Here is a 23,763-nt window from a genome sequence, read left to right as displayed (position 1 = left end):
TAAAGCACCTCTCTGCATCCGGACAACTGCTGTTGGAAAAGGATACACTGCAATTACATCAGCAATTTATTGTTTCTGAAAAATAAAACTGGAAAAAAAGTCGTTTTTTAATTATCATTAATATTATTATATATTTACAGAACGCTCCTGAAATGAGTTTCCACTTATAGTAGAAAAGGCTTTCGGATCATTTCTGTGTTGTGTTGTGTTTTTTTTTTTCCTTTTTTTTTTTAAACATTATATATTTCATCAAGTCAATTTTTTTTCTGTAGACTTCAAGTTTTAATGGTGATTGGATCAATAAGTGTCCTTTATGACAGCTCGGGTTTAAAGTACAGAAGAGGTAAAGATGAAGAGTCAGTGTGGTTCACTACTGGGGATGGGTGAGGATGGCTTAGAGGAAGCATTAAGACCACCCCCTAGTAGTCAAGGTCAAAGGTCAACACCAGTCCTCCGTGTTTCTGTCCTCTTTAAATTCATGATAGGAAACAGGAAGAGAAAATAGACAACCTTTGCTTTAAAAACTCCATCCGTCAAATTAAGATTAATTCATGTACATTTTGTCTAGCAATGTTTTGCCCCCTTGGCCCCCCGCCCCCGCCCCTTGTATAATTAATAGAAACACACTTCAGACATGCTGCACACTCCAGTAAGGGACAAAGACATAGAAGAGCTGTGTTTTGGATTGAACACACATTATGGCATGATGATACCCACGCATCAGGGAACCCACTACACCACACGCCCTGCGGTTTATTCTTGCAGACCACATACGGTAGGTTGTTAGGCATTAGAACCATAGAAAAGCAGCCTGTTGGTTTGAAGAGTTGTGACCAAAAGAGAAAAAAAAAAAAAAAAAGAAGAAGAAAGAAGAGTTTTCGTAGTGATGTGGGATACTTCACACCTTGTTAACAAGCAATCCTGCTGAATCAGTTTTCAAGTTTATTTGATTAGGACACTTGCCGTGACAAGCAGGTGGGGGAAATAATGAGGAAGCAAGAGAGGAAGGGGGAGAGAGAGAAATGATTGTTTTCTGAGTCCGTCCCTCAAAGAAAAAAGGAAAAAAAAAAAATAATAAAGATTTTATCCTCACTGAGGATTGATTTGAGTCTGCCTCTCTGGCAATATTGTCCACGACTGTCCGCAGCCGCATGCAGAGTCCCCCCTCCCCTGCCTTTGCCAAAAGGGAGGAGGAGGGAGGGGGAGGGGCGGCAGCTTTTTCAGTTCAGTCTTTTATTCCTTGTCGGACTCCTCCTCTGCCTCACGGAGCCAGGTGAAGAAGGCGGTGACGGATTTCAAGGCCACACCTTTGCCTGTTTGCTCTGCGGGGTCTTTGCTGGATTCCCACTTGTAGAAGGCCTCCTCTTTAATGACGTCCTCGTCGTACAGGGCGTCGAAGAACATCCGCAGCAGGTCTGCAGGGACGGAGCACACAGGTCAGCGACAATGACACAACCGACGGTTTTAAATGTTGCAACGTTTGATTCCTGGGGAGAGAACTGTTGAAGTTTCTGCTGTGTCATTTCAACAGATTTAAATACGCCATCAAGTGTAATGTTAAGTTTGCTACTGCAGATATGCTGCGTGCGTTAAGACACATGGAAAATTATGTAACTACGAGGGCAGTGACACTGATCATATACTAATTTGCACCAAGTTTCATTATTCTCTACACACGTCTTCTCAAATTAAAAAGAAAATACACCTTAAACTTAGGTTGCATCAGGTCTGAGGCCTCAAATTGCATTTCTCACCCTTTATTTGTTTATTTATTTGAGTATCTCAGTGTGGTTCACAGTTTTGGACAGCTTTTGTAAAAAATGATCCCTCAGTTAATGTCAGGAAACTGGAGCAGCAAAATGAAGAGCTTTCTCATATTAGACATTGATGTAGTTTATCGCAGTGGTACTCCAGCCTGCAACTGCTGGTGTGGATGCAAGGGAGAAAAAAAAAAATCTGTTTATGTCTGTGTCTGTCCATGTCTGCCATTTTGTGTCAGCAGTTAAGGACGCACTTCAGCAAAGCATTGTGGGGTAGTGAATCAAAAATAGGGGACATGTCACAGTTACTACTACTACTACTACTACTACGACGCAGCAGGACACTCACTTGCAGGCTGCTCCATGTGCACCATCAGAGCCTGGAGGGCGTAAAGGGCCTGCAGCTCTTTCTGCTCATCACACAGGTATCTCTGCAGCAGACTGGCCCTCTGGTTGATCTGCCGCGCGTCCACCTTGTACGGGTTGTCGCCTTAAAATCAAAAACACAAATATTTATGGATTAGCATTCTGTGATACCGACGCATCGGTGACATTGAAACTTTAAAAGTGTGGAGAATTCATGCTGCTGGACAGTGAAAACTTAACAATGTTTCTGTAACACTCACATATGATGGCAGACTGACACACTGACGTCATCAGCGCTCGTACGAACTGGTTGGAGGCCGACTGCTGCTCGTCCATGTTAGCCTGACAAAAAAAAAAAAAAAAAAAAATTGAACAGAGGGAACTTCAGTTTCTCTGGCAACATTTGATATCCATCAAAACCCCAGCGGTATTAACGCATGAAGTAAAACATGAGCAGTACCTCAACCCAGTCTCTGATGCGCTGGTTGTTGGCCTTGTCCTGAAGGAGCCTGTCCAGCTGCTTGCTTAGCTCTTCTCCACTCAGGACCTTCTTCCCCACTTCCTTTGACTCACTCTCCTCTTTTGTGGTGAAATCCACCTTCTGAAATGTACAAAAGAAAAACAGGAACACTTGAAGATATCTTGAAGTGACGTCGATTTTCTTTCCCCCCCTTATATGTAGCAACACCAGCAACAAAACCAGTCCCATCTTTCTTACTGAGGATTTATTGATGTCCAAAATACAGAATATAAAAATACTAATACTCAAAACGTCTTGTGTGAATGTGGTAAAATAAATAGATATTCAAACCTGACCTGCTGGAAAAAAAAATTACAACAGGCCATTTGATGTAGTTCACCCTTTGGTCCAGCAGAGGGCTCAACTAGTGCTGCAGTGTATCTTATAAGATTGCATGCAGGTATCACTTCTTACAATCCCTGATATTGATTTGTGTCTCAAGATAAAAATAAAAATAAAAATAAGGAAGTTTAAAGAAAAAAAAAAAGAAGGTACCATCTACCCTCATCAAGAATCAAGAAATCTCCACCCTCACACCCCTACCCCAGCCCGAGTGCTTGTTCTTAGTTATTCCAGTTCCTGTGTCCTACAAACCTGCTCAGTGACGAACTTGTTGACGTCCTCGTCCTTGGGCAGGAAGTCACTCCAGTTCAGCCCAGCTTCTGTCCACATGCCTCCAACCTTCTTAGGGGTCTGATGAGAGACACACAAAGATTAAAGCCTGGTGTTTTTTTTTTTTTTATGTCCAACAGGCTGTAAAATGAAGCAGCTGTTCAATGTGTGTGTGTGTGTGGAGACATCTGGGATTTGGAGTTTTTAGGATCTATATGTAGGACATACCATTCCTTTGCAGAGCAACTTGAGGATTTGTACCAGCAGCACGGCGGCCTTCTCCAGAGGCACGAGAGGCTTTGAGATCTCCCTGAAGACACAATTATACCAAATTAAACTTTCCGCTTTCTTTAAACTACATTATTATTCTCTTGTTTTATTTACCACCAATATTAATAAAACCGTATTAGGCCTGAGGCAAAAAGAAGAGAAAAAAAAGCACAAACGCTCCATTTCATGTGTGAAGAAATAAATGTAGCCCTTTTTTTTATAAGCTTTCCTACTGGAAATAAGTGACCTCATTTTATGTTTGACTAGCAAACTTCCTTATTTCAGAAGGAAGGTGGGTCAGTGACATACAAGCATCTCTCCTACTGAAGTAATGTTTCCGTAACATCTGTGCCAGGAAAGAAAAGGTGGAAACATCTGTAAGAAGCTGATCAATGCATTTGTTTTGCCGTTGTTGATGGTGTGGCTCACCTGAAGAGCTGTCCCATAGGGATGCCTCCGTCATGGAGCATGGGGGTGATGAGTTCAGCCAGGTAGAGCCAGATGTGAGGTATATCAATGGCCATGTCTTCTGCTGCCTCCAGGATCTCTTCTAGCCTAAAACCCCAAAAGCACAAATCGTTCAAACCGCCAGTAAAACACGCGCGCACGCACACACACACAGTGGAGGTGTTAACGCACAAGGAAACACCGATGTTTTCCCGGTTGGACACTCACCCTTTGTAGTACTGCTGTGTGGGCAACGACCCTGCCTTCACCATCTGCTGCAGCAACAGGCCCATGTGCTCTCTGGCGATGGTGCTGCGCTCCAGCGTCGACTCCACGCCGTTCCGCACGAAAACGTAAAGCAGCGCGGTGCTGTTGAGCTCGGCCACGCACTGCAGCGCCTCCTACAGGACCAGAGCAAGGTGGAGGGTGGAGCGTTTCAGTTTCAGTTTATTTGAAAGGGACAATGCACATTAATAAACATTGTATAAAAAAAACACATATGTAAATACACTCCAATTAGCTTAAAAAGCTAATTTCCATCAATTGTCCCTATGCCAGTTTGTACAAGGCAACCTTTAAAAAGAACAACCATGAAATAACCACATAGGGTAGACACAAATACATACTAACTGTCCGTAAATACATACATAATAAATACACATTTGGACAACAGTACACATTGGACAACAATAACATCAGTGCTCACATCTTTGGGTGTCTACAAGCCAGTTCTTAACATTTGCTTGGAAGTTACGAGTGGCCGTTATAGTGTTGGTAAAACAGGTCGGAAAAACACGAGTGGGTTGCCTGGAACGCTACAAAGTCGTAAGTTGTGACTTGAAGCTGTAATTTACGATTTCAAAGGCCTGCCTGGAACGCAGCATTAGCGAAAACGACCGGACCACTTACTTCTGCTTTAAGGTTCATGTGTTAAAGTAAAAGCTCTGTTGGATGTGCCAGTGTGCAGGGTGTCGTTTCTGTACCTTCAAGTCATTGATGTGGAGGTACTCCTCAATGATGGCGCTGGCCTTCTTCTCCACCTCCTCCTCGGTCAGAGCAGCTTTAGGAAGAGAAGGAGGAGGAGTGGGGGCGCTCTCACGCTTGGCTGCTGAGAAACGAGGTAAGAAGTTAAAGCTCAGTCCTTCACTTCTCCCTTAGATCAATTTTTAAAACCTCATTTTTGCCGCTTGGGGCTTTTGGTACCTGCGAGATCTTTGCTTGGACCTCTGTCCCGGCTTCCCCTGTCTCTGCTCCCCGTGTCTCTGCTCCCTCTGTCCCGACTTCCTCTGTCCCGACTTCCTCTGTCCCTGTTGTCCGTCATGCTGGCGACGCGACGCACGGGCTCGGCCGTGGCCCGGCTGTCTCCGCCCCTCCCGCCGCGCTCCTGCGACTCTCTGCTGAGGCTCCTCTTGCTGTTCGCGTTCCGGTTCCCGTCCCGTCCCTCGAACCTGTCGAAGCGATCCCTGTCGCCACGGTCTCGGTCGCCTCCGCGCTCGCGACTGGAGCTTGATCTAAAAAGGTTGTAAGGGAAGCATTGTATCATCAAAGCTAAACCACATGATTTTGGATATGATCCAATACCACACGGTCAAGATTAAAAAAAAAAAAAAATCAACTTAGTTAGTAGGAGATTTGACTTTCAGAGCTTCTGAATACCTCTGAGGAACTCTGCGATCAGAGTCCGATGAAGACGACACCGAGCCGGACTGCAGGGCTGAGAAACGGTTGAGGGTGCTGGTAGCTGGACGACCAGAGTCTGAAAGATGGGAAAGGATTGATTAACCACCGTTAAGCACTGAAGCATGTTAACCTGTCGTGTCCTGTTGGAGACTTACCCTGCTCTCCACTTGCTGGCTTAGCTCCAGTTCCTCCACTGCTGCCTTTGCCCCAGCTGCCCCACATGCCTTTCCCTCCTGGCGCCAACAGCTGATTGTTGAAGTCCAGAGCGCCAGGCTGCAGGGAGCAACAAAAAAAAAAAAAAAAAAAATTGTCAATTACTTCAAAACAACCTCCGACAGAAACTGAATGAAGGTTCGTGAAAACCTCCGTTACCTTGGTGATCTTGCTGAGGCGGGTGGTGTCGATGGGTCGGTTCTTGGAGATGGGCACCGTGTTCCAGCCCTCGTCCTGAGGCTGGGAAGGCCGGCCGCCCCCTGGTGTGTGAGACCCTCGGCCCCCCATGTTTCCTCCCATCCTGCCTCCTCCTCCTCCTCCTCCTCCTCCTCCTCCTCCTTCTTTCTTATTCATGAGCGCTTGCTGGACCTTTATCTGTTCCCTGTGCTCCTCCAGCTCGGCCTCCTTGTGGATTTGGTCGATTGTTTTGGGACCCTGGTCTCCTCTGCGAGGCACCCACCCGCACTGTGGGTCAGAGATGAAAGACGGTCATTCTGTTGTTCGATATCAACTTTTTAAGTCGGTTATCACTGCAGCTGCTTCGGGAACAGCCATTGCTACCTAAAGTAACCATTCATTTCCTGATATGAACTCATTAATTACCCTCCTGAGGTCCAAGACGTCTTGCAGCATGAAGCGAATTCTGGACGAGGTCTTTTTCTCTTTGATGATCTTGTCCATCTGGTTGAAATACTGATCCATGCGAGGCTGAAAGAAACAAGAAAAAAAAAGCAGTTTTTATATAAATCGAGGCTGTCGATCATGAGCGTATATGATTAAGAGAGCGCATTCGTCTCCTCAACTCCTCAATCCCATCACTAATAATCAGTGGCCCAGACACGTGGCACAAAATGAAAGTCATCCCTCCGAGCTCACGCTTCACTCACCTTGGCCTTCTCAAAGTCCAGGTCCTTGCCGATGGTGGAGAGCAGCCTGCAGAGACACTCCAGAGATTCTTCATCATGATTCTTAAGTAGTTTCACTACACAGTCGTGCATGATGGCCTCCGTCAGCATCTTCAGCTTGAAGAGCTCGCCGATGAACTTTATGTTGCCCAGCGAGCGGCGGCGGGCCTTGTCTCTGGACTCTTCCAGCTCCACTCTCAAGCGCTCACGCTCTTCATCCTGAGGGCAGATACAAGCGGTGGTGTGTGCTTAGTGTTGAGCTACGAATCAGTGTGTAGTGTGTTTGGGACATGATCATAACATTTTTTTTTTTTTTAATTTCTTACATCTTTGGAGGCCTCCATTTCTTTTTGCTTCTTCTCGAAAATCTCATCATCATCCTGGTCCTTCTCAAACTCTTTCTGGCAGCGGTTGAGCAGCACTTTGCGGAAGTTGACGGAAGATCCTGGCTTGTCTGAAGTGGAGACTTTGAGCTGAAAGGGAGAAATTATTGACCACAATTAGTATCTTGGGATGAATACACCTTTTTCATCACACATAAATAAATAAATACACAGCTTACAAACAAGTTAACTGGTCGATGGAAGCTTACAACCCCAAGGTGGTCTAGTCTAGTTTCTACCAGCAGCAGTTAATTACCATGTAAATCCAAGTCAATGTTTGAAGGAAAAAGACAATGTACAGTTGTGCTCCTTCAGTTCCTCGATACCATCATATATATTCAGTGGAACAAAACAGAAGTCATCCTTGGAGCCCGTAAGACAAAAGACAAGTGATCACATGACTTACTCCCATAAGGCAGCGGCACATGTTGGCGTAGGCCACAGAGAAGTTGGGCTCTGAGATGGCCTTCTCGAAGATGAGGTCGATGGCTCCCTTCAACCGCTCCTCTGTGTCTATGGACAGCTCCGTCACCTGCTTCATCAGCTCCTGGAACTTCTGAGGGGTCAGCTTGTTGAGGATACTGCGCAGACGTTTGAAGAGCTCCGCAGTCTTGCCTGGTTCGCCCTCTGCCGCTTCCTCTTCCTCCTCTTCGGCGGCGCGGCTACGGGTGGGCTTCTTCACCGAGGGCTTCCAGGCCTTCTCGGCTTTGTTGAGCTGCACGTCGTCGTTGAGGGACATGCTGCTGATGATCTTCCTGGGCTCTTTACGCTGACCCTGCTGAGAGCGACGCTGCCCGGGAGGCTGCAGGGAAACATAACATTATTAAACACATCGAATATAAAACAAGAATTTATTTTAATATCCGACCACGAAAGAAAAGAAAGAGACAAAGTCACTTACTGGGCCCCGTGGTCCTCCAATAGATCTGCTCCCAAGATTCCCCAAATATGAGGGTGTAAAATCAGGACCAACGTTCATCATTCGGGCCGGGTCAGCGGGCCGCAGGGGGGTCTTATTCACCTGGAGGCAGAGGAGGAGCAGGAATGATGTACTGTATGCTCATACAGAAATGCAAAACACTGCCAAGATAGATGTATGCTCAGCTTTCCAAAAATGTCGAATCATATGACCAACAACCAAGAGGCATCTACTCATGTGAAACCTGCTTTATAAAAAGATGTCAGAAGACGATTCAGTCCACACAGACAGACAAACTCCATAAATGAAGATGATTTAGTTGTGTGGATTCTCTCCCTACACCCACTGAGGTTTGCCAAAGAGCAGCTGGACACCACTGGGCAAATGTTTTACAGCACGATGAACCTTACGATTGAATTGTTTGACAATTCAACAACAAAGACAACCTCCCCACGGCAAGGTTTGAAAATCTCCTACAAAATGAATCCACTTGTTTGAGTTCAGAGCCCAGACAGTAATAATGGAGATGCTGCTGGAGTGACGGAGTCCAGAGAGCTGCTCATGGGTGAGGTTGTCAAAAAAAAAGAAGAAGGTACTAATCAATATTAAAAAATTGTACTGGATTCGCAGCTGTGTTTCCTGGCCTATCCAAAGCGTGGCTCCCATTGCCTAGCAACCTTCACAGCTGCAGCTCGTTCAACTGATTACTCACTGGGAATTGTGAGCAGGCTAGATTAACCAATAGACAAAAGACTTCAATTAACATGTGAAGAAAAACATGGAGATATAAAATGTTAATAAACTATTTTAATTGACGGTTTTCTCCACTGTCCACCATCAAGGCGTTTGTATTGTATTACAATTGTTATCGTTTTTCTGTCATTTAAAAAAAAAAATTATGCTAAAAATCTCAGCATTATGACAACCGTTCTCAGAGAATCCATTTTCTAATTGGTGCTTGTGAAGCATTTATGAACTTTCTATAAATGTGATGTTCACAAGCAAAGAATGACTTTTCATTAAGCGTCCAGGAGAAAGATTGTCAACAGATAAACACAAATCTATATTTACCAAGGCTGGCCACACCGCTGACTAGACCAAGTCCTGCTTAATTCATTTTCTGTTACCAGCTGCAGGTGTTTGTGATAGTAACAAGAGCACCTGTGTAGTTTTGGGTTTACTAATGCCGCGTTTCCACTACGTGGTACCGGCTCGACTCGACCTTTTTGCGTTTCCATTACGTGAAAGTACCTGGAATCTGGTACCTGGTACAATTTTGAGTACCTGCTCGGCCGCGGTTCCAAAACGGGTGAAGAGGTACTAAAATGTGACGTGTAAACACTGCAGACCGCTGATTGGTCAGAGAGTCGTCACCAGAGCGACCGCGGATCATAGTTTGTAAAGTGAAACTTCAGATGTGTAGGCTACTGGACAGCTCGGGGCTCTGAATCTACAGATATCACCACATTTCAATAAATAAATGTTTTAAAATTAACATAAGTCTATATTAAATTTCATTTTATGACGACAGGCTACTCTAAAGTCGAGCTGGAACAACGTAGTGGAAACGTGGCATATGCCAACTCAGGAGAGAATATTTAACAAGCACTGGCTAGATGCAAGTGTGAAAATGTTATTTACAATTTAAAAATGAAACAGGCTTCCTGCATCATTAACTTTATCCATACAAACAATTTGTGTATACAGCTCTTCTTTGCGATTCATAATCTTGAATTTGCAGCATAGCAGATGTGCTATTGCTGGGCAAAATCAGTCAAAACATCACCCACCTTGTCCAGGACCACATCACTGATCGTAGGCAGGCCCTCAGGTTTGTTCATACTGGCGTTGCTGAACTGGAAGCCCAGGAGGAACTCCCTGTCGTACCGTTTCTTCTCTTCGGGGTCTATCGGCTTCCATTGCTCTGAGGGATGTGAAAAACATATTGTTGAGGACACACCGTCTTTTTAACATGAAGGAACCTGTGGTCCAGCGAGTAGGGCCTGCACACTTCAAAGAACATCACCATAGTGACATGTGTAAATCGGGGGCTACTGCACTAAGGTGGAATTAAGATATCCAGGATAACTGAAAAAGTCAGGCTTGACAAAGCCTCGCTAGTGAGTCCTGGTTCAGTTGGTTGCACATTTGCTGAGCCAGGAAGACTGAGCGTAGATATGTCTACTGTTAACTGTTAACTGATAAGATTAAATAGCTCTACAACACATCTGTGACTAGTGCCAATAGGCAACCCGATCCTCAATCGGCAATCTTTTTTTTTTCTTTCTTTCTTTCTATAAGACACAAACACACACTCTGCTACAGCTGTGCTCTTGCTCAGCTGATCTGTGCTCAGATGGAAGTTAAATCTAAACATTTTGAACGCTTTTTGTACAAGTGCACCCAAACACCAGGCGAAAGAGAGAAGAACAGCAGTGCGCTCCTCTAGCTCAGTATGGCTCAGTCCTTTTTTTTTCTAACAAGAATTATCACAGTTGGTTAATATTGATACAGAATAAACATGACTGGACAAAGGGGGAACTGGCAATAAATCCAGGTCAAATATAAAGTGTGACTCTACTGTAACACATCTTTTAGAATCTATGATGCATGCATGTTACACAAATTTGTCTAAGGTGATAAAAAGATGTGACAAACATTTTAGTGGCAACATAAACATTTCTGATGGTGCAGCAAATTGTGCCCTGATATAACTATGAAACACTTTTATCTCTGATTAGACTGACAGCTGCCTGAAACAATACAACTCCAGGATAAGTTAAGCTTGGCTTTTAGACTGGTCTGGGGCAGGCTAGCTGCAAAGAATAAATCTCCATGGTAACATATGTGCCTCCGCTTTCGTGTAACCGGGTCCCGGCTAAATTCAGCCAGGATAACCAGAAAATCCAGGCTTAATCGGCCATCTTGGTTTTGTGCAACAGCCCCCAGGAGTCGTAACTCACCTTCCTTGAACTGGTATTTCTGCTCCGTTGGCTCGGGTGTGGCTTTGGGCCTGTCGGGCTCGGCGTTCTGCTTGTCCTCCTTCTCCTCCCAGGTCTCATCTGGAGCCTCAGTGGGAGGCTCAGCTGGAGCGATGGGGGCAGGGGCAGGGACAGGTTCGGCCTGAGTGGACGAGGGTTCAGAAGCGGGCTTGGCATCCTGCTCCTACGGCAACCGAAACAGGAGGAGATGAGTCGACAGAATTCTGTGTTTAAAAATGTTATCGATACAACGAAAACCTGCTGAGACTCCTGTACACGATCTGAATTGTTACACACCTCCGTGAAGGCATCCAGGAGGTTCCCAATGGCGCCCTTCTTGCAGATCTCCTTCATGTTCTTCTTCTTCTTTGGCACAGATGTAGCAGCTTCAGAGAGAAGGTGAAGAGCCAACATTAAGACATCAGACAAAAGCAGCACAGAAAACACAACAATCATAAATGCAAGTGAGAGTTAACTCCTCCCTTTACCTTGCATAGTAGATTCCTCTGTAGAGCAGCTAGCAGAGGCCAGAGGAGCATCCTCGCTCTTCTCTTTCCCCTCTTCCCCTTTCTTCTTCTCCTCCTTCTCCTCCTTCTCCTCCTCCTCCTGGGCTGGTGTTTCCGTTTTAGCCACAGGTGTGGATTCCTGAGATTGAGAAGCTTCGGGCTTGTCGAGGGGTGTAGTGTCTGATGATGGCACGTCCTCAGACAGTTCCTCTATGTGCTGAGGGAGGCCGTTGGGGAGCGGAGGCTCGGCCGTCTGGGCCGGGGCGGGTTCAGGTTCAGCTTCAGGTTCGGGTTCAGGTTCAGGGGCGGAGCTCGGGGCGGCGGTCTGGGTCTGTGGAGCAGCAGCAGCAGCAGGTTCCTGTGCGGAGGGCGGAGGCTCTGGTGTTTCAGTTGCCGTCTTTGTAGCCGTTTCTTCTTTTGCCGCTTTGACAGGGGCGACTGCGGCTGCCGCTTTGACAGGGGCGACTGTCGCTGCCGCTTTGACAGGGGCGACTGTCGCTGCCGCTTTGACAGGGGCGACTGTCGCTGCCGCTTTGACAGGGGCGACTGTCGCTGCCGCTTTGACAGGGGCAACTGTCGCTGCCGCTTTGACAGGGGCAACTGTCGCTGCAGCCTCAACTGCAGGTTCTGACTTGATGCTAGCTACCGGCTCCTCCTTTTCGATTTTCTTCACATCCTCCGTTTTCTTTTCCACCTTCTCTGGTACCTTCTCAGCTGGAGCTGGGGCAGCCTGTGGTTCCTCCGTCTTGACGGGCGCCTCTTGTGCTGCTACTGGCGCCGAGGGGCCGACAGGAGCGTCTACCGTGTCACTGACTTTAGTATCGTCTTTATTTACCTCCTCAGCAGGGGTAGCAGTGGATGCTTCTGCGGGAGGGAGGGAGGGGGGCGACTGCTGGTCCTTTATCAACGGGGGTGGCACCTCTGTAGCAGCTGGGGCAGCTACAGACTGTGCGACCGGTTCAGCAGACGGTGGTGTCACCTGGCTGTCTGTTTCCTGTTTGGCCTCCGCCGTGGGCTCAGTGTTGACTGTGGCGGGAGGTGGAGGGGTCTCGGCGCTAGCAGGAGGCTCCGTGCTTTCCTCTGTTGGGATCAAATGCGTGAATCAGTCACATGTGGATTATAGGAAAGCAGTTTTGTTTTTAAATGGGGTCAATATTAGAAACTGGACTCACCTTTTCTCATCACTGTAGTGGCGGACTGTACAACTTCACCGTTGGTCTGTGCAGGACTTACTTCTGCCATGGAGGCCTGCGATCACAAAAGAGTTGTCAGCCATGCACCTTCATGGAATTCATCACAAACTGTCTGCAATGCAATTTCTATGAGGCATCTCACTTTCAGTTCAGTGGTGTCAAAGGGGTCGATTCAACCTGGGGGTTATTCTGAAGCCGGTCGTTGACCTTTTATTATTTAAAAAGCTTCTCATGTTTTTTTTAAATTCTGACCCTATATCTCCCTCCTGATGATGCAGTTTCAACTGAATGTAAAATAACGTTAAAAATCCTAACCACAGCTCACAGCAACAGTGCAGAAATGTGTGCAGTTGATTTGACTTTCATTGAAACTCTATGGTGGACTAAACATAACATGTAACCACATTTATGAAAAATAAATGTAAGGACTGGTGTGTAAAGACATACTCTATTGTTTTCTACATTAACACCGGCTGTGTTCACTGAAATCAATCGCAAAATAACCACCATCTCTTAAAGCTGTGTCAATATATTTACTTACACATGTATCTCATAACGTAAAGCCATTCATATAATATTTGCTTCAAATTTAGAAAAAAAACAAACTCATTGCCTCATTGGAAAAGCCAAATCCAGTTAAAATCCTCTCATTCCTTCATTTATTTCTGACACATACAGACCATTATGTCAGCACAGAATAGCTGAGAAACCCTTGACTTAATAAGTAATATAAATGTATGAAACAACTCTTCTTACCTGTGGGGGAGTTGGTGTGGTGGTGGATCTTCCACCTGACATTATCTCCTCTGTGATATCACGCCCGCCCTGGTTGGGGTCTCGTATTCTTATCTATCAGGAGAAAGGTCAGATATTGAGTTTAGTTCCCCAAAAGCGTGTACCCAACATTAAATTACAGACAGTATGTGACGATGCTGTCGCTACCGATCTACAGCTGCCACCCATCATGATAAAAACTATTGTTATTTTGAGGTAAAAGGGAAAGTTCCACATTGAACAGACAATACGCGCTCTCCATTCAATTTTTTTGACCTCAGACAAGGGACGTGCTGCCCTTTTGTTGTGACACACTACCGGTATGCGTTCCCTCTTTGGTGGGCCTTGCGGCTGTGCCTGGGGTTGCTGAGGAGGCGGGGCTTGTTGCTGCTGCTGGGCGGGGTTGATCATGACCGGTGCAGTCTGGACAGATGGAGAGTACTGCGGCTGGGCTGGATAGTATGCTCCTGCTGCGAGGTTAGAGTGGAACAAAAACAAAGCATTAATGAAAAAAAAAGAAAAAAAAGAGAGAAGTCCTCAAGTGCAGTTTCATGGCCGTTCATTTTAGATTCACTCGGTAAACCCACACATTTTTTTATTTGCCTGGCTCTAACACTCCCACTGGGCAGTTTGTGAGACTTGTTGGCGTAAAAAGAACTTCATGACGCCACTATTAGCATCTGCTTGTCGACAACTGCTGCGTTTGCTAAAATCCACAGCCGGAGGCCCTATTGATAAATCCATGTTAACATGCACACACACACACACACACAGAAGTTACACAGTGTAGATTCCTGTAGGACACTGTGACACCTATATGAGGCGTGTCTATCAAGAGACAAAACAACTATTAACTTAAACACTATGAAACTATGGATGTTTTAGTCTGCAGTCAGCACCTCCTACTCCTAGAAAGGAGAGTCAGAGTTATTCAGAATGAAACTGGTTACGAGGCAAGCTTCAGGGGTTATGACCTTCAAATCCAGGCTGAAGGTCAGACTGAAGCCACATGTTAAAATGCTAACATTACCAGCAAGCGTATAATTACAAAAGGATTTCTGCTTTGTAAATCCCCCCCAAAACTCAGCATTGAATAAAAAACTAAAATACATATGTGTGCATAAGTGGGATTTCAGGTAGGAAAGGTGTGTTAACTTTTGTTCCCAACTAGCAGGAGGCCTGCAGGATTGTAAATTGGGGATTGTAAATTGTCTTTCACTGTTTTCTCTCCAGTGTTTAAGCAGCTGGTTAACAACACATGCCAAATGTGTATTTTTTTTGGGGGGGGCGGTTTCCTGTGAAAAAACAACAACATCCAGTCGTCTGTTGTGACAGGACTCAATTCTGGTTCGTTTTTTTGTTTTCAATGGCCTTTGTTTCCATTAATTAACATGCAAAAGATGTCACCCGTCCTTCAAGGGATACTTCTTCTACAGTGATATTAGTGCCTCATGCACATCTGCTATAAGAGAACATGTGCATGAGTCACAGTGCACTCTCATCAGTTGTTGAATATTGTGTTAAAAGATATTTATACACTCCATGTGTTTCCTGTCTATTTGATTATTAATTATCATCCATTACTTTGTATCTGTAGCGTACGCTTTGTATCCCATTTACATGTGAAGTAATGCAAGTATACCCAGATGTTACAGAATATACAAACAACAGAACTAGAGACAGAAAAGTGCCACAGAGATTTTTGCCACTGAAGCCTGCTGACCAACACACAAGCACACACACTACTCACCGGGGTAGCGCTGGGAGGTGAGAGGAGCACCGTGGAGAGAGAGACGGCCGTTCTCTCGCCCGCCTCCTCTCCCCCCACCACCCCGCCTCTCCCTCGCAGCAAGAGAGGGCTCTGAACCAACGCAGCAAAGGAGAGGAAGGGAGTGAGGGACGGGAGAGGGAGGTAAAGAAGGAGATAGGGCAGGAAGAGACAGATGCAGAATGAGTTAATGAGAGGATCCAGAGGAAGCAGGGTGTTAAAAAAGGTCCCATGAAATGAACAACAACGCCTTCACCGTTCTCCGTCCTCATGTTCCTGGCTGCATTTTTTACATCAGCTTTATTTTATTTATTTATTTATTTTAAAGAAAAGAAGAAAAAAAAAAACATGCTTTTCTTCCTGGGAAGTTTACAGTTCTGTTCACTGCACCATCTTGCATTTAGGGGTGTGTATTGTTTTAGTTTGAGTCCTCAGATCCTGCAGAGCAAGATTTGTTGCAACAGCTGCAGTGACACAGGTCAGAAGTGTGTTTGGTCTTTAATTTCAAAATGATACAACCAAATCAAATCAATCCCCCCCCCCCCCTTCACTTTAAGTTCCACGTCAACATATCCAATGAAACAAAGAGAAAATGAGCAGTGAAAGTCTCCAAGTCATTTCATGGAACCTGTGAGGCAGTGTCAGGTGAGACTGCAGATAGAGAGAATACAGGCCAAAGCAGAATTAAGCCAGACCACATGCAACTGGCAGTTCACCACATACAGCAGTGTTTTGACCCAGAAAAGACATTTAAAAAAAACCACACACACACCAGGCAAAACCATGACATGCCCAGCAACACGTTGTGGGCAAAGAGGTGTGCAAATAGGTTATGGACTTAAAAAAACCAGACACTTCAATTTAGCCTTTCCATTAAATTTGGGTTTCTGATGCTTAGCAGAGGTTTAACCTCCAACAAAGAGATAAGCATTGTGTTTTATCATGTTTATGGTTGTGCTTGGTTGTTGTTGGGGCTTGAGCAAAAGTGTCTTACCATAAGTAGGATACTCAGCGGGGCTGGTTCCTGGGTAGAAGCCTGGTGCTCCGCTGGTCACAGGATACTGCTGAGTTGGAGGCATGTATGGGGCCCGGTACTGCAGAAACAAAATGAGGAGTCAGAAACATCAACAATGAAAGGAACAATAACACGAAGGCGCCGGCACGAAGCTAAAATGAAACATGTGTTCCTACGCCTGTGATGAAACCTACAACATTTCTCCGAATGCGTTTCTCAAATGTAGCTACTTCTTCATTGTGTGTCAGTCACATGTTCTTCACACTCTCTGTTGGAAGCAGTGAGAATAATTTTCTCTGGCTGTTAGCCCTTTTTCAGACTGTTTTTGACTTTCTGACCCATGTACTTCTGGGCTGCCGGAGAGATGATTAAGTCCTTGATCTTTTTCACTGGGTGAAGAGCTGAAGTCTTTTTGGGGTTAGCAAACAACATAACCTGAGCCATCAGAAGCTCTAGAACAGGAGTCTCCAACACGTCGCTCGCGAGCTGCCGCATAGGGCCGTACAGATGTAACGTGTATGTGCGTCATGTGTGCTCACAACCAAAGCGACGCTGTAGTGGGCGGCAGAGTAAGGATCTCAACTTTTTGGGAGGCAGCAAGCGCACCGCATGTCATGTGATAAGAACCCACCACCACCGCCGCCGCTCACTCTCCCTTTCACACACGCAGTCTCGCACACAGCAGGCAGGTCTACACACCCTCCTCCTCATCACTACGTGCTTTAGTTGTAGACTAGTGCATAACAATATTGTCGCTACAGTAGGCTACGCATTAATGTTGGCTGTCTTATTATTAGCCATTAACGTTATCAGGCAGGGAGACCAAACGTCCTCTTTTGCCCGCGGACATGTCCACTTTTCACGTCCTGTCCGGGGCGTCCGTTTTTTTTAATGAAATCATGAATATGTCTGGTGTTCATTGTTTTTCACGGGATCGCGCATCGCGGATCCTCTGACGGATTAAATTACCAGATGCGGTCCGACGCACGGGTACCGGCCCGTTGAGAACTGACATGTAGGAGCCCAAACAGATCCATGGTCATGTAGGAGCTCAGAGGAACAGACAAGCAGCGCACTGCTTCAGAGCACAGTAGAGAGGCAGGTGTGAGAGAGAGTGAGTGAGTGAGTGAGTGAGTGAGTAAGAGCAAGAGAACCTACAACCCCCACCCCCCCTCTCCCTTGAGCAGATAAGAAAGTAAAGAAGCAGGTGAGAGAGAGGGATTTCTCTCTCTCTCTTTTTTTTAATCCCTGTGGTATCGAATATGGTATCGAGTATCGAATATTTTCCTGAGTGTCAGTATCGAGTTGAAAATTTTAGTATTGTGACAACCCAGAGGAGGGACAATAATAATTGACATTAGAGGCTTAAAACATAGGCTACTATTTTCATGAAGAGTGGGAAACACAGTTTTGTTTTACGAACGTAAAGAATTAATGTTACAAAACATGAGTAGCTCTCGGCCATTTTCATTTTGTAAAAGTAGCTCTCAGAGGAAAAAAGGTTGGAGACCCCTGCTCTAGAAGGTTAAACGGGGATTTCTAAATAACGTGAGAGCTGCCAAAGTCTAAAAGACACTCCATTAAGAAAGGTAGTTCACAAGAGCTGCTACTTTCTGCTTTTCAAACAGAACATCTGCACTTGTTGGCAGGTAAAATGTCTGAGTCATTTGATCCCCACTTTTCTAAAGGTAATTTCAAAAAACAAAGATAGAGATAAAGGCTAGTAGAAAAAAAATATGAGAATAAATGAGTTATAAATCAGAAAAAATTGCCATTTTAACAAACTCATGATTACTAGGGGTGCTGAAAATAATCGTTTCAAAGATGCATCGAGATTCTTAATGGGACAATTCTGAATTGATGCAGTTATGTCACATAATCGATTTTAAAATTCAAATAATTCATTCAAGTTTGATGGTGTTGTTCACAAACAGAGACAGTGATTTGTTTTATTTTAAAGCACAATGCCAAGACTTACGTTTTGTTTTTGAGAGATTAACAAGTGCACCTTTAAGTAGGCTAGGCCTTTTCTTTTTCTTTGTGTGTTCAGACTCCAAGGAAGCTGCTGTATTATGGAAATCCATTGAAATTATATTTTCTATTTTATTTTATTTTATGTAAATAAAAAGTTTTCATATGTATCCGACTGTTGATGTTAAATAAAGAAAAAGCCATGTGTGGCAACATAGAAAATTGAAGATGTGATGCATCGAGATGCATCGTATAATCGAATCAAACCGAATTTTGGACTGATTAATCGTAATCGAATTGAATCGTGAGGCCAGTGAAGATGCACACCACTAAAGACTACTTAATATGAACCAACCTGTCCAGGGGGGGGGATGAAGTAGCCCTGAGGTGAGCCAGCGAAAGACAACTGCTGCTGTGAAATCATCATCATCTGGGAACTGGGCGGGTAGACATGAGGTCCAACAGCTCGGGGGGCACTACTTGTCTGTACCCTCGGAGCGCTGGCAGCCATGGCTGGTCGGTTCTGATAATAATTCTGTAGAACAGATGAGGGGGGAAAACGGATAGGAAAGAAGGATGAAGAATGTACGCTCACACAAGCAAACTGGTATTTGCTCTGCGTATGCATTTAAGGTATTTACTATTGTGGTCCTAGCCCATGTTTTTGAATGCAGCAGCAACTCAGCTGGAAGCAACACACTCATAACAACTGCCGATGTATACAACAAGCACACTTAGGTTTCACTGAGTTTAAAACTGTACTGGATGTCATCTCTCCCTGCCACACAGAGGTTAGCCCAAGTTTCAGGGGGTTGGGGGGGTTGAGGGTTGGGAGGGGGGGAGGGGACGAAGAGAAAAGCTGTTACCTGTAACGCTCTGTATCCACCCTTCAGCCGCGCAACACATCATGAGCAGAGAGCAAGAGAGGGAGTGAGATTAAGGTGAAAATGAGGACAACAGACAATGTGGAAGGCTGAGATTAAAAGGTGCAAGAAGAGGGAGAGGATGAAAGGCAGCAGTGCATCTCTCAGTCATTTACAGGAAGCACATGCAACTCCGTACAGGTCTGCGTACAAGCTAGATCCCCTCAAGTCCCATGAGTCCCGGTTTTGAGTGGTTAGGGAGTCATTTTAAGGGCTGCAGGCACATGCAAAACTGATATCTAAAATATATGTATCAATTAACTGTAACATCCAGCTGTTAAACTGACCCCCAGTCAGGCATTAACAGTGCCCATGTATGTCTGGATAATCCTATGTTGGAAATATCCAGCTCTTCTTTTAATTTGAACATGAACATGAGATTATTACACAATAAATGACATTATCCTTTACTGTCAATTTTACCAATAGGTGTGGAGTGATGTCTTGCATAAGCTGATAAGCATGGGGGTAAAAAAAGAAAATAAACTGTGGGTATGTGCAGATGCAGGATGAATAAAGAATAAATAAACACTGGCTGACTTTTCTTAAAAACATTCTGAGATATGAAAGTGCGACTGGATCTCAGGACCAGTTAACTCTACCACGTAACTCATCTAATTATCCGACACGTGGGACTGAAAGCATGCACTCCACTAACGGAAACAAGAGGGGATATAAGGACAAGAGGAGTGTTAGTACCTGTTGGTGTAAAGTACGGGGCCCTGCAGCAAACTGGGAGAACAGCAGAGAGAGGAAAGTAGTCAAGATTGACATTCAAGGGGAGAGAAGGCAGACAGGCTATAACAAGCACACACGGTACACACAGATTTAGCCAAAGCTTTATAGCAAGAGAAGCCGGTGTCAGAGATATTTGTTAAAGTGTGGGAAAAGGAGGGGCTCTCATATGAGGCAACACCTGACAAATACTTAAGATTCTTGGCGCAAATAAATAAACTGAATTTAAAAAATAATAATAATAATTTGAAAATGAAAATAACATGCTGTGAACCATACCGGTCTTGGCTGTGGTGCAGAATTCATTTGTGGAGGTGGAGGGGTGGCAAAAACGAGAGACGGGGGTTGCCCAGGGCCGTAGGCGGCCTTGAGAGGAGAGAATAGAGGAAAGAAAAAAAATAGATATTACCAAATTTAACTTGAAGATGATCAGATAATTTGAATTCTACAAAGTCAGTCACTCTCACCTGTGTAAGTCCAGGGGAGGGGGCAGGGTTTGGGACAGAACCGGGTCCCGTTATAGGCTGTGGCGGTTTGTTCATTTCACGTTCTTTTATGGTTCTGCATTAGGGTGGCGATGTGTTGCCAGCCTTTTCTGTGGATGAGGGGAGCAAGAAATAAATACAAAAAAGAACAAAGCATTAATCAAGTGCACCATGATTAAAAATAATGAATGAATAAAATGTCATTTTTAAAAAAAAAAGTAGACAGTAGTGCAGCAAATCTCTATGGCACATAACTGCAGCCACATAGGTCAGATATCGGAAAACACAGTAGGAGTAACCATGCAGCGAGGGTGTGGTCTGTGTTTTCACGTATGATAACACTACCAACCTCTCAGTCTTGGTCACCTCTGCAATCCATGGCTCATCTATCTTAGTCTATTGAGCAGTTCATGTTAATGTTGTTTGTGGATTCCTTATACTAATCACATTGCAACAGACTCATGTGAGTTAACCTCCACTCAACACTACCTATTGTTTGAGCAGGGGGGAAAAAAAGGCTTGTGGTGGTTATTAAATGGCTCTAAAAGAAAAGGACTTGGACTAAAAATCCTCAACAATTGTTCCAGACCCCCTTTGACCTCCACTACTGAACAGATGGTGCTTTAAAAACACACATACACATTCCCCCTAAATAATCAGGTCTTGGCAAACAGAAATAAAGCATTAACTAATGGTGATGTGTATGTGAAGATCTACATTAAACTCTTGTGTGACTTCCACTAAACTAAACCACTTGGCCTAGTTTGGTTTTGAGTGAATTTAAGAAAATGGATACCTCAGGTCAAAGTTCATTTACTGTGTTAACAGTGGCTACTGCCCCCTGGTTGTGCTAGCTACATGTGCAAATAATCCACTCCAATAACCTTAACTCGATATCAATTTATAGAGATTTTTTTTCGTTGACAAAAAAATACTGTTATTGGAACAGCAAAGACACGCCGGGATTTATATAAATGGATAAAAAAAAATGCAGCTAGCAGACGTGTCACACACCATCCACCTGCTGACACAGGAACTATCGTTAGCTGCTAGCTTGTGCCATGCTGCTTTAGGACGGAGGGGGACATCAGCAGCACAAAGCTAAACCATATGGATCTGCCAGCAGTGATGGCGAACAGCCTCATCGGCCGATCATATTAACCATGATAGGAGATTACCTCTGTGTTTTAACCGAGTTATTATAATAACACGATAGGGGTGTTTCACTGGGCCGCTAAGCGAGGCAGCGTCTCCCCCGTGCTGAAGCAAGCCGGCTAACGTTACGTGTCACCGTATCACCATCACAGACATTTCGCTCGGTTAGTTACGCTACGTGGCTCAACGCCGCTGAGTCCACATTTAACCTTACCGTACTACACAGCACAGATGGTATTAACTTACTGGACCGACGGACTATAACAGGACGGCGTGTTTACTAATAATTAAAAAAAAAAAACCCCAAGAGAACAAACAAATGTAGCAGGAAAATATGTTGCAACACTTGACACCGATTGAGTTACAGTTGTTGAGCTATTGTTGGTTGGGTTAACGTTAGCGGGTTTTTTAGTTAGCCCAGCCCTGTCCTGTCCTCCTCTGAGGTGCATTTAATTACAGGCCCCAGCATAAGAGCCACCGGGCACTAACCGCCACCCTGACACCCCCGTCCAGAGCCGATTATCGTGTGAAAAGGGAAGAATAAAGCCAATGTTTGAATCATTCTGTCACTAAGTGTAATAACTCTGTAATAAATCTTCCTTAAAAACTGAGAATCTCGTTCACGTGAAGGATAAACTGACGAGCGATGACAACGGCTAACACCGTTAGCCACGAGCGCAGGTAACCCCTAGCTGTCACTTCAGGCTCACGTTAGGTTGACTTCTTCAGCCAAACACCTCTCAGATATAAAAACAACAGTCGCGCTTGTGTCCTCACATTCAGATTACACTGTTTTTATTTTTCATTTTTTATATCCCTTCTTGTATTCTGGCCAAGATTAGCTGGCTACCGACCCCACAGCGTGTGAGGACTGACAGCCGGCAGGGCCCGCTAACGCCGGGCTAGCGCCGAGCTAACGCTAACTAGCCTGTGTGCCTTTGACAAAAATGCAGACAGGCTCCGGTGCACTTCAAGCTAGCACAACCACCGTGAGATATTATATTTTTGCCCTTACCGGGAATCAGTAGTGAATATGTTGTTAGATGTGAACTCGGGGGGTCGTCGGCCTCTGATCAGTCTTCTGTTACAAAGTAGTGGTGTTGTAGTTTCCTTGTCCTTTTACTCCAAAGAGAAGTGTTGCCCTTTTCTTTGCTAATGACTTAGCGAGCTAGTTAGCTAACCGGCAGCCGGGGTGAGTGCTGTCACTTCGGTTTAAATCCCCGGGCGTGCAAAAGTGACAGTGTTCAAAATCAAATAATATAGTACTTTGGGAGTACTACTGACAACTCCGATGGCCCCGAAAAAAGCCTCTGGACCGTAGGTCCATGATCAGGGCGTCGATGGTGACGGATTGCCGGTTCGGTACGTACACCACTGTCGTGTGAGGAGGCTCAGAGCGAGGCCATAGTGCGGTGTTTTCTCGTCCGTGGAGCCGGTGCGCCTCCAAGTCGCATGGGTAACTTCCGGGAAAATTAAAATTTAATGCCGTTTCCTTGGTCATGTGATACAGGAGCTTTCTGTTAGTCCATCAAGCCAGGCCCATACATTAATCTGATGCTCAAGGTGAGCGGTGTCTACTGCTAGAAAATCATTAAAAAAAAAAAAAAAAAAAAAAGTCCAGTTTCTCATCGACATGGAAAAATAGATTTTAAAACTGAAAATGGAGTTCGTCCTCAAACGAACAAATCGGAACAAGATTTAACCGTTTAAAGCCGTGAAACAACAGGAGTGTAGAGACAACGGACCGCTTGTTTTATGACCGTGACGTGATCCAGAACGTTATGGTGGGCTTTTTTTGAACATGACTATTTCCATGACAACGGGGATAACTTCACCTGAAGACAAACGTTCAGTCAAATACAGATACTCTGGTTCAGTCTTTCTGCTTCAAAAATACAGCCACTTTTTTTTTTTACAGTTATAAACAGCTAATGGGGGTTATCCCAGATAATCACCTTATATTTGAAACTTTAAATTTTAAAAAGTGATTGCAAATAATTTACAATTTACAATTTTTTTTTTATACACACACACCCATGCAACAGAGGCCTTGTGCTACTTACTGTATGTGTGGTTCTTCCTGTACATTGTGAATAGATAAGAGAGTACCCTGATAATCAATGACAAATGTTGCAACAGGCAGTTATTTTCATCATTATCCAGTAATTATAGGTATTTTCTT

At 44.7% G+C, this 23,763-nt stretch overlaps 1 protein-coding gene and 2 non-coding genes across 4 annotated transcripts; all 3 read right to left on the bottom strand.

The window, feature by feature from the left end:
• Nucleotides 1–203: 203 nt before the first annotated feature.
• On the bottom strand, nucleotides 204–23,035 carry eif4g1a (eukaryotic translation initiation factor 4 gamma, 1a). Of its 2 annotated transcripts, none has more exons than XM_085805075.1 (34): nucleotides 22,597–23,035; nucleotides 20,409–20,536; nucleotides 20,221–20,307; nucleotides 19,906–19,938; nucleotides 19,150–19,170; nucleotides 18,639–18,818; nucleotides 16,292–16,391; nucleotides 15,280–15,390; nucleotides 13,806–13,999; nucleotides 13,512–13,604; nucleotides 12,735–12,810; nucleotides 12,161–12,642; nucleotides 11,545–11,998; nucleotides 11,354–11,442; nucleotides 11,039–11,240; nucleotides 9,866–9,999; nucleotides 8,058–8,177; nucleotides 7,563–7,958; nucleotides 7,100–7,246; nucleotides 6,756–6,992; nucleotides 6,472–6,576; nucleotides 6,028–6,333; nucleotides 5,811–5,928; nucleotides 5,632–5,731; nucleotides 5,179–5,486; nucleotides 4,959–5,080; nucleotides 4,204–4,376; nucleotides 3,958–4,083; nucleotides 3,487–3,568; nucleotides 3,241–3,339; nucleotides 2,587–2,727; nucleotides 2,387–2,468; nucleotides 2,110–2,250; nucleotides 204–1,415 (listed from the first exon to the last, which is right to left on the bottom strand). In XM_085805075.1, the coding sequence occupies exons 2-34, from the start codon at nucleotides 20,481–20,483 to the stop codon at nucleotides 1,234–1,236; spliced, it is 5,316 nt and encodes a 1,771-aa protein (XP_085661201.1). In that variant the 5' UTR covers nucleotides 20,484–20,536; nucleotides 22,597–23,035; the 3' UTR covers nucleotides 204–1,233. The 2 variants fall into 2 exon arrangements, with proteins under 2 accessions (XP_085661201.1, XP_085661202.1); XM_085805076.1 differs by having other exon boundaries at nucleotides 11,545–11,979; nucleotides 12,142–12,642; nucleotides 13,848–13,999.
• Nucleotides 6,663–6,739, bottom strand: LOC146970547 (small nucleolar RNA SNORD66). Its single transcript, XR_015038157.1, has one exon. It is a non-coding gene; the product is annotated as a small nucleolar RNA SNORD66 (small nucleolar RNA).
• On the bottom strand, nucleotides 7,463–7,526 carry LOC146970546 (small nucleolar RNA SNORD66). Its single transcript, XR_015038158.1, has one exon. It is a non-coding gene; the product is annotated as a small nucleolar RNA SNORD66 (small nucleolar RNA).
• Nucleotides 23,036–23,763: the final 728 nt, after the last annotated feature.

This window comes from Trachurus japonicus, chromosome 17, assembly GCF_045865225.1.
Source record: "Trachurus japonicus isolate A0001 chromosome 17, Traja_1.0".
Taxonomy (NCBI): domain Eukaryota; kingdom Metazoa; phylum Chordata; class Actinopteri; order Carangiformes; family Carangidae; genus Trachurus; species Trachurus japonicus.
Note: the sequence above shows the minus strand (reverse complement) of the source record. Positions and strands in the feature narration are given on the sequence as shown.